Source organism: Carassius auratus, chromosome 5 (genome assembly GCF_003368295.1).
Source record: "Carassius auratus strain Wakin chromosome 5, ASM336829v1, whole genome shotgun sequence".
Classification (NCBI taxonomy): domain Eukaryota; kingdom Metazoa; phylum Chordata; class Actinopteri; order Cypriniformes; family Cyprinidae; genus Carassius; species Carassius auratus.
In genome coordinates, this window is record NC_039247.1 from 15,375,452 (window position 1) to 15,393,672 (window position 18,221).

At 36.4% G+C, this 18,221-nt stretch overlaps 2 protein-coding genes and 1 pseudogene across 5 annotated transcripts in view; 1 reads left to right on the top strand and 2 right to left on the bottom strand.

Moving 5' to 3' along the window:
* Nucleotides 1-5,161, bottom strand: part of LOC113077862 (WD repeat and FYVE domain-containing protein 3-like) — a 75,058-nt gene extending 69,897 nt beyond the window's left edge. For 3 of the 4 annotated variants that reach the window (XM_026250151.1, XM_026250138.1, XM_026250132.1), the window contains exon 1: nucleotides 390-641. In XM_026250151.1, the coding sequence (XP_026105936.1) occupies nucleotides 390-418 (29 nt within the window). In that variant the 5' untranslated portion in view covers nucleotides 419-641. Of the gene's footprint in view, nucleotides 1-389; nucleotides 642-4,933 lie in introns of those variants that run through there. The other variant, XM_026250145.1, reaches the window with a different exon arrangement.
* A 628-nt stretch (nucleotides 5,162-5,789) lies between these two features.
* LOC113077888 (probable isoprenylcysteine alpha-carbonyl methylesterase ICMEL2) lies at nucleotides 5,790-11,365 on the bottom strand. Its single transcript, XM_026250153.1, has 9 exons — nucleotides 11,290-11,365; nucleotides 10,726-10,756; nucleotides 9,170-9,319; nucleotides 8,964-9,084; nucleotides 8,542-8,754; nucleotides 8,380-8,463; nucleotides 7,050-7,191; nucleotides 6,750-6,912; nucleotides 5,790-6,407 (listed from the first exon to the last, which is right to left on the bottom strand). Coding segments are annotated over exons 2-9 (1,113 nt in total). The 5' UTR covers nucleotides 10,728-10,756; nucleotides 11,290-11,365; the 3' UTR covers nucleotides 5,790-6,169.
* Nucleotides 11,281-17,207, top strand: LOC113087704 (chondroitin sulfate proteoglycan 4-like; annotated as a pseudogene).
* The last annotated feature ends 1,014 nt before the right edge of the window (nucleotides 17,208-18,221 follow it).

Genomic DNA, 18,221 nt, shown 5'->3' on the forward strand with positions numbered 1-18,221 from the left:
AATCATTGACACCCACAAGATGTTAATTACTTCAATAAAAAAAGAGATCGAACCCTTTCTTCCATCTGATACTCACAGCAACCTCTTGTTGCTTCACATCATCGTTCCTCCGGGAAGAACGGCAGCATCATTTCACCATCTGTCATTTGCCTACTCATCTGTTTGATCTTCCACAGCCTTTAATTACAGAAAAACTATGACGGCGCATACTAGAATCTCACGTGGAATCCGAAAGAATCCGAAAGATGTTGCCAGGATCCTCAGCAGAAAGTAAGAAGCCATTTCAAGACCATCACTGCAGCAAATAAATCCGTGACACACGGCTCCAAACCGTAAACAAACGCCTTGTCACTATGGAGACACGCTGATCAAACATGTTTTTTCCATACCTGCTGTTCTCCCTGTGCTCTGCAAGCATCCCTCGCTGATACCGACGCAGCTTCGATCCAAAGATTGCAGAGAAAATAACTGTTAATCTGTGCTGTGCCGACTAGGATAAAGAGAGAAGGCAGAGCATCATGGGACGGTGTGGGAGCGAGCGCCGATTTACGCCCTTCGCTGGCACTGCCAGGAGACCTGTGACCAGAGAGGCAAGCAGCCTGCAGGGACTGGCACCGAGCTGATCCTCCCTGTCACCAGCTCGGTCACATGGCTTCATCACGGGGGGGTGACCAGTGTCATACCAGGAGATACCAAATCAGCAGTATAGGGGGATCCAGCCATAACATTTAAAGAGTAGATTATGAAATGGTTATGAAATGATCATACTGTAAAAACAAAAACAAAAACAGAAATCGAGCAACAGATCCGAGTAATGACTCTCTAGTCTACATAAGAGAGAGCTCTGGGTATCTTGAAAAGGGGAAGTCAGTCATCTGATTCAGAAGATATGCACACTGTCTGAAGACTGAAAGAACGCTGACAAAATAACTCGAACCACTCGAAACATGTACAAACATGAGACACCACTGAAGATTCCAATCACACATTCAAAAAGCTAAGATCAAACCACAACACTGCCACAAACAGAGAAAAAACATGACGGAGTAACAGATTGAAGAAATAAAGATCAAAACCAGAATCACAGTCGATGCTTGACCAGTGACTTGTTTTTACTAGCACTGAATCATGAGCGCAAATACTGAAGCTACATTCCTTGCATATAATGCGATCATTTGGGCAACACTAATAACTTGTAGTCTGTGTAAAATGACGATTCACAAAATTCTCATTTTTTTGAGATACCGGATTTTTAATTTTCCTAAGCGGCAAGTCATAACCATCAAAATAAAAAAAATTAAACTCTTGAAATATTTCGGTTTGTGTGCAATGAATCTAGAATATATGAAAGTTTGCTTTTTTTATTAAATTACAAAAAATAAAGAACTTTTCCATGATATTAATTTTTTTTTGAGATGCACCTGTATGAAAATAAGGCCACGTCCACATTAACAAAATCAAAACATTCTAGGGCTGCAACTAATCATTATTATTTTGATAATTGATTAGTTGGACGATTATGAACAAATAACAAATGGAAACAACTTAATAGTATTTATTCACATAATAACAAAAATGGCCTCCATTGCCTTTGATAACAGCTCACACATGCTTGCTGGCATTGGTTATGCACTTTTTTGACTACGGTAATTAGGTGTCTGAATAAAAAAACACTATAGAGCACTTGACAATTTTTTCTGCCTTTCACAGATAACAGCAATAATTATATTAAAGCATTAAAAATAGCTTACTACTGTTACTAAAAAGCTTACACATATTGGAGGTCTATCCAATACAGAAAGCTAAAAAAATGATTTTGGTAATAATAACCAATACTGTTAGTAAAGAGCAGCAGTGGCACAAACCTAACAACACTGGTTAAAAACCGTACATCATTTTTTTTTTTTTTTTTTTTTTTATAAATTTCGTAATCACTGTAGGCTACATAGTCAATAAAGTTTAAATCTCTAGATCAGAAATGAAAACAATAAAGAAAATAAAGACAAAAAAAATCACAGTAATGCTCTGCAGGAACACGCGTTGCATGCACTTTGATCACAGTCAGTCTCCTCTTACTGTCATTTCTTCATCCTGTAAAAGCGTCTGATATTTATATTCAGACAATTACACGCTGCTGTCTTTCACAGTTCTTACTCACGCTGCATGTTGACTTTTAAACCTAAACATAAATGCTAAACAACAGATATTTCAGCACAATGTTTTTGCTCTGAATACGGTCTCCCTCGGCTCTCTGTGTTCAGTCTGTTTGACGTGCACGCTCGCTGCGCCGGCACTCTTTCAGTAAAGATTTCAACTTAACGCAGACTGTCAGGGCAGGCCTTTATGCAAAAATGGGAAGGTTTGCGTGAAGTTGTGACATTTACAGATAAGAAAATGAGCATTAACTAAAAGTTTTTGAGCCGAGGATGCACACACGTATCTGTAAAAGTGCCTGAAAGGTAAGCCATTACGCTTATGCATCAGCGTGAAGTTTTTAACATAAAGATTGATCATGTTTTGGCCAGCTTGGATCACATACTTTTCCTGCAGGAGCTCATTCTGTTTCCTTCAATTTTGAAGATGCATCTTGTCCATAGAAATGCGTTATTCAGTGCTATAATTTGATGCGACCGGCTGCAGTTGTGTGTGTACTTTGGGCAGACTCGACTAATCGATAATGAGAATCGTTGTCGATTATTTTCATTATCGATAATAATCGATTCTATCGACTAGTTGTTGCAGGCAGCCCTAAAACATTCATATAATATTCCATGTATGGCCTACAATGCAAATGACATCCTCTTTTGCTTCAGGAAAGCAATTATGAGAGTATATGCCATCATCTTAGGAAGGTTGTACAAAAAGTAACATTCCTCTTTGATAGTACTCTTCAAGCGAACAGCAATATGCCTTTACATCACATGACTAAAGATGTGTCATCTTTTTCAAATGCCTCCATTTTCAGAGTACAGACAACAACATGAAACCAGTTTTCAAATTTTTTTTTTTTATTTTTTTTTACAAAAACACTGTCTCAGTTTGGTTAAAAAAAGGCCAAAATGTAGCGGAAAATATGCTTTTTCAAATTTATCTAGGCTAGATTATTTTTTTGTTTTGGTTTTGAGACCCATGATCATATTAACTGCATTTTAATTGTTGTACGAAATATGTTTTATACTTGAACACAACTGCACAGAACCTGCACCCGAGGTTAATTAGGTCGAAAAAAAAAAATCCATAGCATCAACTCCTTTTCAATTTTAGCCAAAATTCCTGTAGCACTGCGTATGTGGAGAGTAAATGTCCCTCTCCAGTTCCTATAAAGTGATATATCACTGTACACTTGAAGCAAACCGAAAATTAATGCTAACTGCATGCTAATCTCACTCAAGATGGTCAAATACCCAGTGAAGTCCACTGCACGAGACATTTATCAAGCAACGTACACCCATAATTTCACACACAGACTTCAGCAGACACATATTTTTTTTACATTACAGCCATACTTCCTAAATGATCTAGGCTAAATCTGAAACGTAACGAACACATGAACTGAACTGTAACACATACATAAAAGGGGGAGAAAAAAAAACAGGTTTGTAAAAGAGCTTGACCTACAACAAATAGAGGTCAAACAAGGTTTAATAGGAAAGATAAAATGAAAAACAGGGTTGTAGCCTCTAAACAGATACATTTGTGTTACTTATTGGCAGCGAACCAATATTATGACGGCTCTGGGATAAAAGCACAGGCTCCATGACTTGCACAATACAAACGGGTGGGGGTTGTTTATACAATAAAACCACAACCACAGCCCCTGTCTAAACTTATTCACATCTCTGCATACCTTCACCAAAACACCTGGAGGTGTGGAGGCCACACACAGCTGTTCGTGAGTCCATGACATTTCACCTGACGCAGCTGCCCAGCACTTCACCATCACACTGTGTCCCAAATCAATCACCACCGCCTTGAGGTCACAACTTTATTACTGGGATTACTTTCAGCCTTAATGAAAGGCCATGTCAAGTGTTACTCACTGAGTGTCTAGAGAGTCATAGATACGTAAATAGACAGATAAACAGAAAGAAATAATATTCACAAGTTCATTAATATCCTATCGATTACAATAGCACTTCAAAGAAATAAGAGATAAACAGAAATGTAAAAAGAAAAACAACTGATGCGGTGTGAGAAATGTGTGTACATTAGCAGTCAGACGGTCAACACGGAGTGTATCGCATTTAATAAACACAGTAAGGTAAGAAACCTCTACATTATACACACTATAAACAATTTATAAAACATACAACCTATGTATTAGAATAAAGCGACAAAAAAAGAAGTACTGACCATGTAAAATAAGATTAGGGGAAAAAAATTATAATAACACGAGCGAAGAGAACAGCAACACAAAACAGACTACTCAGAATTATAATATTATATTATATTACCATGTTTGTCAACTGACAGGAACCACAAATAAATTCGTGGTCTGATAAATAACAGTCGTGGATTAGATAATATCTTCAGTGACAGTGCGAGTTTACAAAGACAATTACAGTACACAAGACATCGCCTAAATAACGTCAATATAAGTAACAATAGTCCCGCATATGATTAACTCGAGGTCTGTGATAATAAAGGATCGTGTTTGTGAATTGTCTTCCCATCAATGCTCATTCGCCTGCAGCTAACAGGCTAGCGGAGTCCTCGCCACAGCTAGCCCCGGCTACACAACCGAGCTGAGCGCTTCCTTTTCACTGCTGGACTGCTTAGAATATCAGTTATATAAACCGAATAACATCTTGACATTTCTAGGGAGACGTAAAAACGGGGAAAGGGAAAGCTGCATTCTGAAGGAAGGAAGCTAGCGCCAGTGTGTATGTGTTTTGCATGTCTCCAGTGTATCCGCAAATCCACGCGAACTCACCAGAGCAGCCGATGTCTTCAAGCTTCACCGGGAGCCGCTCTAAAGAGATCTTCCTGCGCTCTTCCCAGCCATTTTCCACGGGTGATGCCAGAGCTCTGAGAAGCGGATACTGGTTCTGTTAGATCAGCTAGCTAGTGGCCATATTTAATCCTCGACATCCCAAACAACACAGGCTCGAGCTCGTCCCAGCTCCAGCTCTACTTCATCTCAGCGGTGTGGGAGACGCTGCCTCTCAGGGCTCGCTGTAGGACTTCGATTATACGGGAAACAGCGACACCTGCTGGTCATTACCATGCGGCTGCACGTTTCATTTGGTCAGCAAGGTACCGGTAATAATAATCGAAAGTCAATCTGGCAATATTTGTAGTGTATTTAATGTAAAGGAAGAAAGGAATGCAGATTTTACATGATGCTGATGTTGACGTTAGTTACAGTTTCAGTCCAATGAAAATATAAATTTATCGATTTATTATGCATGTATATATTATGTTTCTTAATAATAGATCATGTGCTTTGTGTGCTACCCCCCCCCCCATTTTTACTGAATTATATTCCTAAAATAAAATATTTAGAAAAGTATATTCCCCCAACATAAAGAACCAGTTTACTTATGTGTTGAAATATTCAATGGTTCAATGTCAACCCCCGAATATTTACATTTTTGTGTTCTTGGTGTTAACATTCCATTCTAATAATGACAAAAGCAAACATAAATCAATAATAGTTCTATAGCATGCACAGCTGAAGCTTATGTTATTTAATGCAATATATGGTAGGGGATGTGAATATGTAACAAACAAAAGAAAATAAATCGCGAAGTGACTAATTCAGTAATTAGGACACAAAAAGAAACGTGTATGGTTTAAATAAATATATTATGGAACAATTTACACACGTTATAAAAATTCCAAGTAAGAATTTCTCCATTCATATTTCATTTCAAACACGAAAATATGCTGTATATTTGTCTTAACTGGAACTATCGCTTCTTTTTTTACATTTCACTGAACATTAACAGAACGTATTAACAGATAACAAGCACAGAGATTATGTTTTCTTTCATCTTGCCATCTTGTATAATGGGTTACTGAACACATTTTTTAATGAAAATGAAAAATTTCAGAAGAAACAAATCGTTAGAACGTAAATGTAAACTTACAGTAAAATCATAAAGAACATATAATCACTGTCTGTCATACTGGAAAATGATATCAATACTGAATTGGATGAAAAATATTAATCAACATAACCTTGGAATTTACTGTACTCCTGTTTAATACAGCCATAGACAGTGTGGTAAAAGTGCCTGTCTGAAGCCATGAGGTCAGTGACCATCTCAGTGTGGTTCATTTTAGGAATCAGATAGAGAGACATCCTGATAGAAAGGGCAGTGAGGAGCTCCGAGAACTTCACTGATGATTCCACAGGAACTATGATGTCATTGGTTCCATGGAGCAAGACCACTGGAGGAACTCTGCATGGAAATCATAGCAAAAGATAAAGTGTTAACTGGTGATTCTACAATGAGATAATTAATAGCTTCACAGTGGCTCAAAACGAGCTTCTTTCAACAGCCACACTGTATTCTGCATCTCTCTGTACTCTAGTGACTGTTGTACTTGGTAAACTGCATTTATAAGTTGTCCTGTAATAGCACTACAATCACAAACAGATGACAACGATGACACATTATATAAAAATAACATCTTATTTAAACAATTTACTATAATGAAAGAAATAATACAAATGAACGTATTGCTGCTTCAGCTGTTGGACATCGACAGTGTGTTGGTAGAAACAACAACAACAACGATACCTTGTCAACTGATCCTCATTCAATTTCTTGAGTAATGACGTCGGCGAATAATAATCAAAGTTCTCCACACCATCCATAGCTTTGTGCATAGTTGACACATATTCAACAGCCCTCATTTTCTCATGCTTATAATGATCCATTATACTGTAAACGCCACTCAAACCTGTTACAAAAACAAACAAATTCACAACATGAAAGAAAATCAAGTGACTAATCAACTACATCAACAGGGCAACTGCTATGGTAAATTATAAACGATCATAATACAGGAAACATAATAAATATGGTGCACTGATTTACCTATGATTCCTTTAATGGCAGATACGAGATCTCTCTGTTCGTTGGTCTCAAGGAGCAGTTCTTCTGCATTGTTCACCAGAAACAGTGTGGTAAGGGCACACAGATGAGCCCCTGCTGAATGACCAATTAATATTACATTGTCCTGCATAAAAAAAAAGTGTAGCCTAGATGAAACGGTTTTATCACTTACAACATAAAATATGAAAAATATACAATACCGTTTAAAAGTTTGGGGTCAGTAAGATTTTTTAAATGTATTTGAGAGTCTCTCACGCTTGTAATGCTCCCAAAATCATGCTATCATTCTAATATGTTGATTTGGTGCTCATTAATAATTTCTTATTATTGTCAGTTGAACATAGATGCTGCTGAAAAAGTAACATTTTTGTAACAATACGGTGTCATATTTCATAATTTAATACATTTTTGCTGAATTGAAGAAAAATTCTTACCCCAGACATTTGAAAGGAAGTGCATAGCACAAGCACTTTGAAATATTAAAGTGCTAAATATTAAATTAAAATAAACATAATAAACATTCCAGAAGAAAACAAATCATTAGAAATTAAATGTAAACTTACAGTAAAATCATACAGAACATAATCACTGTCTGTCATACTGGAAAATGATCTCAGTACTGAATTGGATGAAAAATATTAATTATCATAACCTTGAAATTGACTGTACTCCTGTTTAATACAGCCATAAACAGTGTGGTAAAAGTACCTATCTGGAGTGGTTCATTTTAGGAATCAGATAGAGAGACATCCTGATAGAAAGGGCAGTGAGGAGCTCCGAGAACTTCACTGATGATTCCACAGGATTTAGTCAAGTCAAACTGTGTCATTTGCAATGCAATATTAACACCTTACAGTTTTAAAGGTGCTGTATGTAAGTTTTTGACTGTACTCCTAAACATAAAAATACCTAATATGTTTGCAGATATTTAAGATACACGCTAAGTTAACGTACTTGTTTATCTGAGAAATAATGCTTAAATCAATCAGTTATTTTCCTTTGAAAATGTGCGTTCTGGGCCTGAATGTCAGTCTTTGTTTTGGATTGTGAAACCCACCCACTGCCAGTTTACCCAAGGTTGCCAGTTGGTGGAAAACACAGCGTATTTAATTTCATTCATTTCCAAGTGTGCTCATTCTTGTTGGTGTCGTCAATCTGGCAACCTGCTTGTGAGTCAAGTCTGAGGAGGAGGAGGGTCCAGGTGAAAAAACCCTCTCCGATATTTTGAATTTGGACTGCAATACCTAGTTCAACCACTCGGTGTGAATCCTGCATACAGCACCTTTAACTTCATGGAGGACTGGAAACTCACTTGATCAAGATTGAATGTCTGTCCCTTTTCTCTCACCCACAGCAAACTGTCAGTAATGTCTTGAATCATATTTAAAACGTTTCCCTGAAAACACAACCAACAGTTACTAAAAAAAAAAAATTAAATATTCAATATTGAATACATAATATACTGGTAACTTACCTTTGGATATATGGAATAATCTGGACAAATCACAGAGGCGTTAAGCTCTTTTGCCATTTGTAAGGCTAACAGACAGTAAATGGAGCGGTCTCCTGATCCCCAGGCACCTCCGTACACAAACACAACCACTGGTACAGGAGCAGCATCAGAATGGCCCATGTTTGGTGAATAGTATAAATCTAGTTTGTTCCCTCGCCGACCAAAGGTTATGCCCTAGGAAAGAATAGAAGCACAATCAAATACTGTAGTATAATAAAAATAGACAAGTGCTTTTTCATTTTAATACTTCAATACTTTGTGGTAATAAAAATAAATTACTACTGTATTTAACAGTAGCTGTTTCTTAAAACACTTTCTCTGTACTGCAAAGCACCCTGTAGCTAAAGAAACCACATTAACAGGAATATAAAAATAGAACTAACTTTCACATAGTGTTTGTTATTTCTGTCATTGCTGTACCACAGTTTCCACTGAAAGTACAGTTTGCCATACTGCAGATATTTCAGCATCTCTAGCACGGCTCTTGTAAGGCAGTATATGCGCCTGCAGGGAGTGCAAGAAACTTCTGCATCATTAAAAAGTCAACAATAAAAGTAGAGTCACATCAAAACTGGTAATGCTATGTCACCTTGGTTTGAGAGCCTCTATATATTTTTGGTACCCTGGTTTATTGGGCCAGCCATAGAGCCACTGGGCAACAAGAGAGACACTGTAAGGGAGGCCCACTAATAACGCCCCTGCCACCACTGGAAGAGAGAGATAGCACTTCAACGCGATCCTGAAACAGGAAAAAAGGGGGGAAAAAACAATCTGGGGATGCCACAAAACATGATTTGTATTACAGTAGAGTGTAATATTACAGTTTAATGTACATTAATTATATGTACTGTATTATTCACATTTACACAAGCTATTTACTTTGTCTTCTATGGTGAATGACATTTACTTTTTATGCCACCTAAACACAGTATTATTGGCAAATATTATTACAATTATTAAATAATTAATAATAACAATTAATATTTAATTAAATTTTAATTTTAACAACTGTTTTCTGTTATTTAAAATTTTTATTTATTCCTGTGATGTCAAAGCTGGATTTTCAGCAACCAAAATTGATGAGCGGGTTTATGTGTCACAAGCTACAAATCAGAATAGATTTTTTGACGTGCACACTGCTAAAATAGTGAAAGTGAAAAGTGACCTAGAAAATATAGAGTTTCTCACTGTTTGCACATAATAACCACTCTCTTACACGATTTCTTAATTTGTTTGAATATTTACCCATTTACGGATAAATATACACATAAAACGCTGTGCGTCATTATGTTATTTCTGTCTTTTCAGTTTCGTGGTTCAATCCGATCAAGTGTTTACATGCACAGTCAATCATATTAGAAGAGGAATAAACCACCCCCTTCAATCCAATCGAAATTTCATACTGATCGAACTCAATCAGATCAATTAAGGTGTTTATATGAACATTTTTCAGTCCAATTGAGCCGTCAATCCAATTACAAACGGATTATTTGGTTGCATGTAAATGTAGCCGCTGTCCCATGATGCTAAACAAATCATTCGGATTCATTTTTTTGTGGAAACCGCAAAATTATAGGATTCTTTGAAGAATAAAAAGAAATTAACAGCATTTATTGAAACAGAAATGTTGATAACACTTTAGAATAAGGTTCCATTAGTTAATGTAATGAACAAACAATGAACAATACATTTATTACTGTATTTATTAACCTTTGTTAATGTTAAAGTCATTTCAGTTATTTATTGTTAGTTCATGCTAATTCACAGTTCATGATCTAATAAACTTTTTTTTTTGAATAATGCATTAGTAAATGTTGAAATTATCATTAACTAAGATTAATAAATGCTGTAGAAGGCTTGTTCTTGCTTAGTTCATGTTAACTAAAGTACTTAACTAACATTAACTAATGGAACCTTATTCAAAAGTGTTACCGAAATATTTTACATTATTATTATTTATTTACTTAATTATTTTTGTATTTATTTTTTACAAAAAAAATAAACAATGTAAAGTCTCTACTGTCACTTTTGATCAATTTGAAAGCACCCATACAGAATAAAAGTATTAACTTCAATTATAAAAAAAAAAACGAATCCCAGACACTATTTATGATGTATGCTGATGTTATTTAACATGATACTTACATTGTTTTTATGCTGGTTTTTGTTCTAATACCTGGAGTAGGAAGAGATCAGATATTATAATATATACAAACATATATGCATAGAATCAGTTTATATTTCGGTAAGCTACTTTGAAACATACCCAGAAGAACTGACTGTACTGTACAATATATATAATGTATAGGCCTACTTATATTCGACAGCGCCCCCTACAGGAAGATACAGGTTTGGCCTCTCTTCCCTCTGATTCAGAAACGTTAATGACGTTCAAAATATATATAAAGGCATGTAATGAGTTACTGATATCGAAGATAACCGCAACAATGAGCATGACGTAAGACTCTAACAACGTATCTCTTGTTAGATGTATAGAGAATGACCTTCCCATTAAAATTTTCCCCAAAACGTAAGATTCGTAAGGCTTGACAAGCATCAAATAAACAAAGTCGACATTGCATCTGTTACATAATGATTGTATTTTGGATATAGCTACATACTAAAAGATAGTTACGCAAAGAGATCTAATGCTTTGTACTGAAAACAGAACATCAGTGATGCAAAGAGTGTATTGTGCAGATGACATACCAGTATCGCGTGAGCCCAGATGGATGCATTCACTGCATGATGAACTTCCTGACTACTTCTTCTAGCATGCGCAGACGTCAGCCTAACGGTGTTTCTTATTGGCTCGTTGGCTCACATGGGCGGGATGATGTGCATGTCAACTCAAACGCACACATGCCGTTTAGATATAAAAAAAAATACATTTATCTAAAAATGAGGACATGGAAAAGGAATTTTATTTGTGTATTTAAAAATGTATTAGTATTAAAGGTCGTTCTCTTATAGTACAATTTACCTCAAAACATAACAAACACAGCGCTGGTGGCGATATGTGTTCTTATTGGTTTAAGCTCTTGTCATTTAAGAGAATGTTCCCGCTGATGTCCAATCAACACACGTATATTTATTTACCAGCCTGTTCATCTTAAACACGAGGAACATGCTACCCCACACTAGTGATCCAGTGTTATATTATGATATTAATCAAAATATCATTCTTTCATAAAAATCCACCGTGAACTTTTCGCTCTGCCTTGCCTTCGTGATTTCTTTTTGTTACTTTTCAAATACATTATGTGTAGAAAAATCCTGTATGTGTTTGTATAAAAATAATGTTATATACTAACTATATCTATCTATCTATCTATCTATCTATCTATCTATCTATCTATCTATCTATCTATCTATCTATCTATCTATCTACATACATACATACATACATACATACATACATACATACATACATACGTGTGTGTGTGTGTGTGTGTGTGTGTGTGTGCGTGCGTGCGTGCGTGCGTGCGTGCGTGCGTGCGTGCGTGTGTGTGTGTGTAAATGTAACTATTAAGGGAAAGTTAACCCAAAACTGACTTCAGTTGCTCACCCTCGTGTTATTCCAAACCTGTACTTTCTTACATTTTTTGCGTTACACAAAATAAGAAAAATATTTCTTAAAAAAGGAAGTGCCAGGCTATCTAAAGGGACACAAGTTATACCGGTTTAATGTCACTGTTACACCAACCAGTGATGCTCCTGAGTTGAGTCTACCTGAGGGAAATCTGTTTACTCCTTTGGAAAACTCCAAGAAGAGGCTGACCACTGATGTTATGAAGGCCATAGACATTGACAGCAATTACACAGACTTTGATTACTATGTGTTAGGGAACCTTAATGTTGATGCACGGTATTTGGAGAACGAAGACAATCCAGGTATGGCAGTAACTTATTTTTCCCATTCAGCTGTTGTAGATGGTAAGATATATTATGTCCACATGGGTGTGAGAAACTCTAGGATTGTGTAGAGAGTCAGTGAATGGGAGAAGGTAAGCAAAACTGTGGTTCTTAGAATCATAGCTGCGGGACTTGAGTATAAAATCTCCAATAATACGGGACTGAAGGTTATCCAAGGAGAGCTGTTTCTTTTAAGCACCAACCAATTGGCCTTCTGGACCAATGCAATAAAGCAGGTAGTTGAAATCCGTTATGATGTAATTGAGCCACCCAGATATGATGAGCTCCAGAGGATGCACTCAAGTGGCGAATGGAAGAGTAATGAAGAGTAATTGAAAAGTAATGTTTGGGGTACCTACCAGTCCATCCAAACAAGTAATAGCACAGACCACTTCAAATGCAAAGTAACCAAGGCCTCCAAAGCTACTGAAGAATTGGTGTTTCCCATAAAGGTAAATTGGATAGACTACATAATAAAAAAAACAATAAACCTGCAGACAAACAAAATTTTGAGAACTGTAAGTGACATTTGTATGCAATAGTAATGTACATGGAGTAAATTTGTCTGAGGATGAGCTTCGTTTTAGATTGTTGACTTAACCAAAAAAGGGAATAATTGAAGTAAAGTGATAAATTTGTTTTCCACATATTCTCAAAGCATGCACATTCTGGTAGTCACATTTTCAGAATCAATATTAAAGCAGATGCCAACTGCATTTTCATGACAAACAATGGGCTGTCACTTCTTGAAGGTGAGAGTAAACTCATTACAAAGGATGAATTCTAAGCACTAAAGCACTAAAGAAATGTACTACACAGCCACAAAGACACCACACCATGGCAAACTAATGTGAATCAACTTGTCCAACTCTACCAAAGACTTTGACAATATTTTGACTTTAACTTGTAACAGAAACAAGTGCTGTTCATTCACCGCTGGATGAATTCTGGGCATTTTGTTCTCTTTGTGTCAGATGGCAAACACTATGTGTCCTCTCTGTTAGATATTAGCGCACAGGATGCTTATTTAAAAATTGGAAACAGCACAGGCCTGTTGGTTCAGAAAGGGCAAGCCAAAACACTTACTAATGCTAACAAACCTTGACATCCGAAAAGACAATGAAATATTATTCACAATCCAAGCTGTATTTAAAAGACAGCAAAATCGTGTCATTCACCCAGCATGACCTGAGAAATGGCTACTTGTCTTATCATCATGACAACCGTAAGAATCTGGATAATGTTTTTACACTCCTGGTGGATGCAAAGGATCTTCAGCTTGATGTTAAAATCCATGTGAAGGTGTACCTTGAAAGCCATCAAAGGCCACCAAGTGTCATTCATAACAAAACTTTGCTGGTGGAGGAGGGAAAAGCAGTCAAGATTGAGAGCATAACTCAAGGTTTGTTTCTGTTTTTAGCTCTTATGTTGGTATAAACAACATAAGAAACTACTAAAGACTGTAATTTACTAAAGTACAAGCTTATCATAATTTGATGCAGTTAAACATAATAACCATCTGAACAAGTTGCTGAACTCTTTGAACAAACTGATTCACTAGATAAAAGCACACTTTCCAGTGCTGCATCACTGGACTGTTTAGGAAGAACTGATTGTCTTGAATGAATCAGAGTTTCTGACACTATGAGAGAAGCTGTATTCAGAGTAGCATTCTAGAATACAATGATAATGTGCTATTCCCAATTAAACCAAAGAAGCTATTTTACCTCTGCTTGATGGGAAAAAGTAGCTTGTTGCTGGAAAAAGCTATGTATACAAATCCACTGAAAATGTACTTAAGTTTGTAGCATCACTGCTGTTAGTTAGTTGCTCCCCACCACTAAATGTAAGATGCAAAAATAAAATATGTCTTTTAAGGTTACTCACGAGGCTTGTTTACCCTCAGAAATAACCTTTACTGTCAAAGTTGTTCCATCTCATGGTTATTTACGCCGTTTTATTGAGGGTAAAGATCAGTACCAAGGAACACAAGAGGACCCATTAGGGACCTTTTCCCAGCAGGATGTTAATGCTGGCAACATTCAGTATGTACAGGTGGCACTTGGCCAGAGTGATTCATTCACTCTAGAGGCCAGCAATGGTGTCACAGAGGTCAATGACATCATCATGTCTGTGGATATCATCCCATGCCTCATACCCATTGAGTTGTCCAATATCACTCTGAAGGAAGGGGGATCTAAAGCTCTCACAGAGGACATTATAAGAGTAACAAACCCAAATTTCTCAGGCCTCAATTTTGTGTACTACATCTCAGAGGGTCCTTTGCATGACTGCATTGAGAATTCATGTTTCAGTGGGATTCCCACAACCTACTTCAAAAGAAAGCAAGTTTTCCAATTTTTAACATTCTTTATCTTAAAAGAATGAACTTTGAAAAGGCATATACACAAGGCATATATTACTCAAGTGCTTTTTTACCTTGTTTGGTATATATATATATATATATATATAATAATATATATATATATATATATATATATATAATAATAATAATATATATATATATATATATATATATATATATATATATATATATATATATATATATATATATATATATATATATATAATGTAAATTATTATATATATATATTATATATATATGTAAATTATTTATTGTTGATCCCAAACACAAAGATTTCATAAATATTCCAAGGCCCACAAGGTAGCTCACTACAACTTTTAAAATGTATGTTTGCTAATTTGTATTACAAATTTATGTTTTATTCAAGTCTGATTGATTTATTTCAGTGCTTTGTATTCAGTTGCTTGACAGGGGGCTAGAGAAATTAGAAGTTCAGATATCCACAAGAAATTGCAAACCGCTTGTTTCTTTTCTTTTCTTTTTTAAAGCTACACGGTGTGACGTTTGGCCCTCAAATGGTTAAAACAGAACTGCATGGATCTTGTGAAAGAACATTGTTTTGGCTGTGCTTCAGTGCTTCAGTGCTGAGGTTTGAGGTACTTGTCTACACATTGATACAGAATATCTTATCAGAGCAGATGGGCAACTAAAAATGTTTGTCTGTTTGAATGATCCATAATCCATAAAGTCTGTCAGAGTTTTTTACAATTCTCCCAGAGAGAGCTAGGCCTATATTTTTCTGTGTGTGGATATGACTTGACACCAACAGACAAATGCCATATCCCCGTGAAATATGTCCCGACATTTCTAAAATATAAATTATTATTATAGACTTATCAAAGTGTATTTGGGTAATGTAATGGCATGATTAAGAATAATTTTTGCACCCTCTCATAAATAACAATATTGTTTTTTTTTCTGCTGAAAGACATTACACGTGTACATATACTGTATACAAACTTTGCATATATTTTTGAACCCACAAAATGTTGTAATCAGCTAGTCAGGATGTCTCCTTATCTTCTCTGTGTGTTTTGTGCTGTCCTTCTGTATCTGATTAGGAGATCAGCATTCAAATGAGTTGAATTAAGCTTGTTTTCCTCAAACCGTGTTCAGTTTCAGTTCAGTTCAGTCAGGGGACCATTGACTTGGTTTGAATAAAGGTACAACACTGAAGAGTTTCTCAGCAGAAACGTGTCATTCAGGGGTTTCGGATTTGATGGCCTGGTTTCACAGACAGGGCTTCGATTAGGTGAAAGTACAATTAGGACAGTGCCTCAACATGCCTTAGAAAAAACAATACTGGTGTGCATCTTGAGACAAATCTATAGTACCAACATGTTTTAAGATTCGTCAGTGCAAGTTAATACAGAACAAATGCACATTTTAGTCTGGGACTAGGTTTAAGCCTTTTTTTTTTTTAAATCAATTTTACCATTCAGGTTTAGCTGTCTGAATAAACTACAAACATTTCCAGCACTTTTCTGTGCCTCTTTGTTTGTTTGATTGTCTACCCGGGTGTGGGTGGACTGTATCTGAAGGCAGAAGATGAGCAGCTGGAGTACATCACAACCCAACCCAGCAACAGTCACCTGCCTCTAAAGACTGCCCCCAACAGGCCAATCATGAACTTTACTCAAGCTTACATTGACCAGCTGCAACTGCTTTTCGTACATAGTGGTGAGATATCATACACAACCTTCTTCATCATTTATAAAAACATTCATCACATTGTCAAGACCATTGTCACAAAAGCTGTGCAATATTGTGTAATGTTTAACCACTAGATGTCAGGAGTAACCACTGTTCCTCCTATGCTTGTCCTTTTTAGCTGAAAATAGGCTTGCGTGTGATGGTGGCACGGAATAATTCGTTTGTCATGCAGTTTGGACGTGGTATACATCATCCAATAGATTCAGTTCTGAAAAGATTATTTACTGAAGGAGTAAAGATTGAGTCTTAGCCTTGTAACACTGTATTTATACCAAAATATTCTAAATGAGACTTCGACTTTGCCAACTGTGTCTTCATTATTTTTCATTTATTTAATTATCTTAGCTCTTCCATTTATTCTTTTGTGACATTTTTTATGTAAAGTAAGCTGTGCGTATCGTGAGATCACATAATACTGTTCCTCTGAGGTTGCGGTGCATTGTAAGCTAAATTCTTGGAAATGTTTGTTCTCTTTTACTTCTCAGGGCCCGTGGCAGGAGGCTTCAACTTCCAAGGTAATGATGGTGCGAACTTTGCTCCCAGGCAGATATTCAGTATTACAGCTCATGCCCTGGTTCTTAGTCTAGATAAGGCCGGACGTCTTTTAAGGTAACACTGATTAACATGGGGTGAACTTCAGCACTGATCTGGTATATTCTGTCACACACAGATTATCTGGAAGGAATGATATCAAATATTAGATGAGGGACAGTGCTTTAGATCTCTGTCAAAAAGGTATTTATTTTGTATGGAATCTCAGTTTGCTTAAGTTTGAGAAAATATTGGGCTCTCCATCTCTTTTTATGGAGCTAAGAGTAAAATAACAAGTCATGTTACAGCAGTGAGGTCAGCATTCCAAGTCAGAGCACCAGATTGACACATCCTTTCCACTCTATATAAAGTCATCAACTCTGTCTCCACCCGCTCATTGCCAGTTAAGACTCCCAAGTCTCTGAGCATCAACACAGTGTTTCATGGTTTCTTAATCGTAGAGCAACCGATCCATGTAATCTCAAAATGACTTTAACTGTCGGGCTATAAATAGCCTTGGAACACTGAACGAGTCACTGTAAAAAGTCCCTAAATCATTTGGCTATAGTCATGCGCTTAATTTTAGAAACACTTTCTCACATGTCACATGAGCTAGAAATAATGGCATTGTCTGAGAAAACAACATCTGCTTTCAATTTTATAAATGGCTATAGAAAAACGGACCTAAAAGGTAACATCTGAAATAGTTTTATCTGTTATGTTTCACAAAAGTGTGCTTTACCAACGCTATCTCACGACCAATTCGTACGTATTTTACGAGGTGGCTTATTCGTACGAATTTGTACGACCTCACGCGACGATTTTATACGACCCCAGTGACGGTTAGGTTTAGGGGCGGGGTTTGGTGTAGGTCATTCGTACAAATTCATACGAATTGTGCAAATCGTAAAATACGTACGATTTGGCAACAATCGTATGAATTTGTACGAGTGTGGTCGTACGAATTCGTACGAATAAGCCACCTTGTGAAAAATGTACGAATTGCCGTGAGATCGGGTTGGCTTTACTCTTAAAGAACCAAATTTATTTGTTCATGGAGTTCTTTAGTCTTTATTTCCCCTTTCTGTAAAGTGTT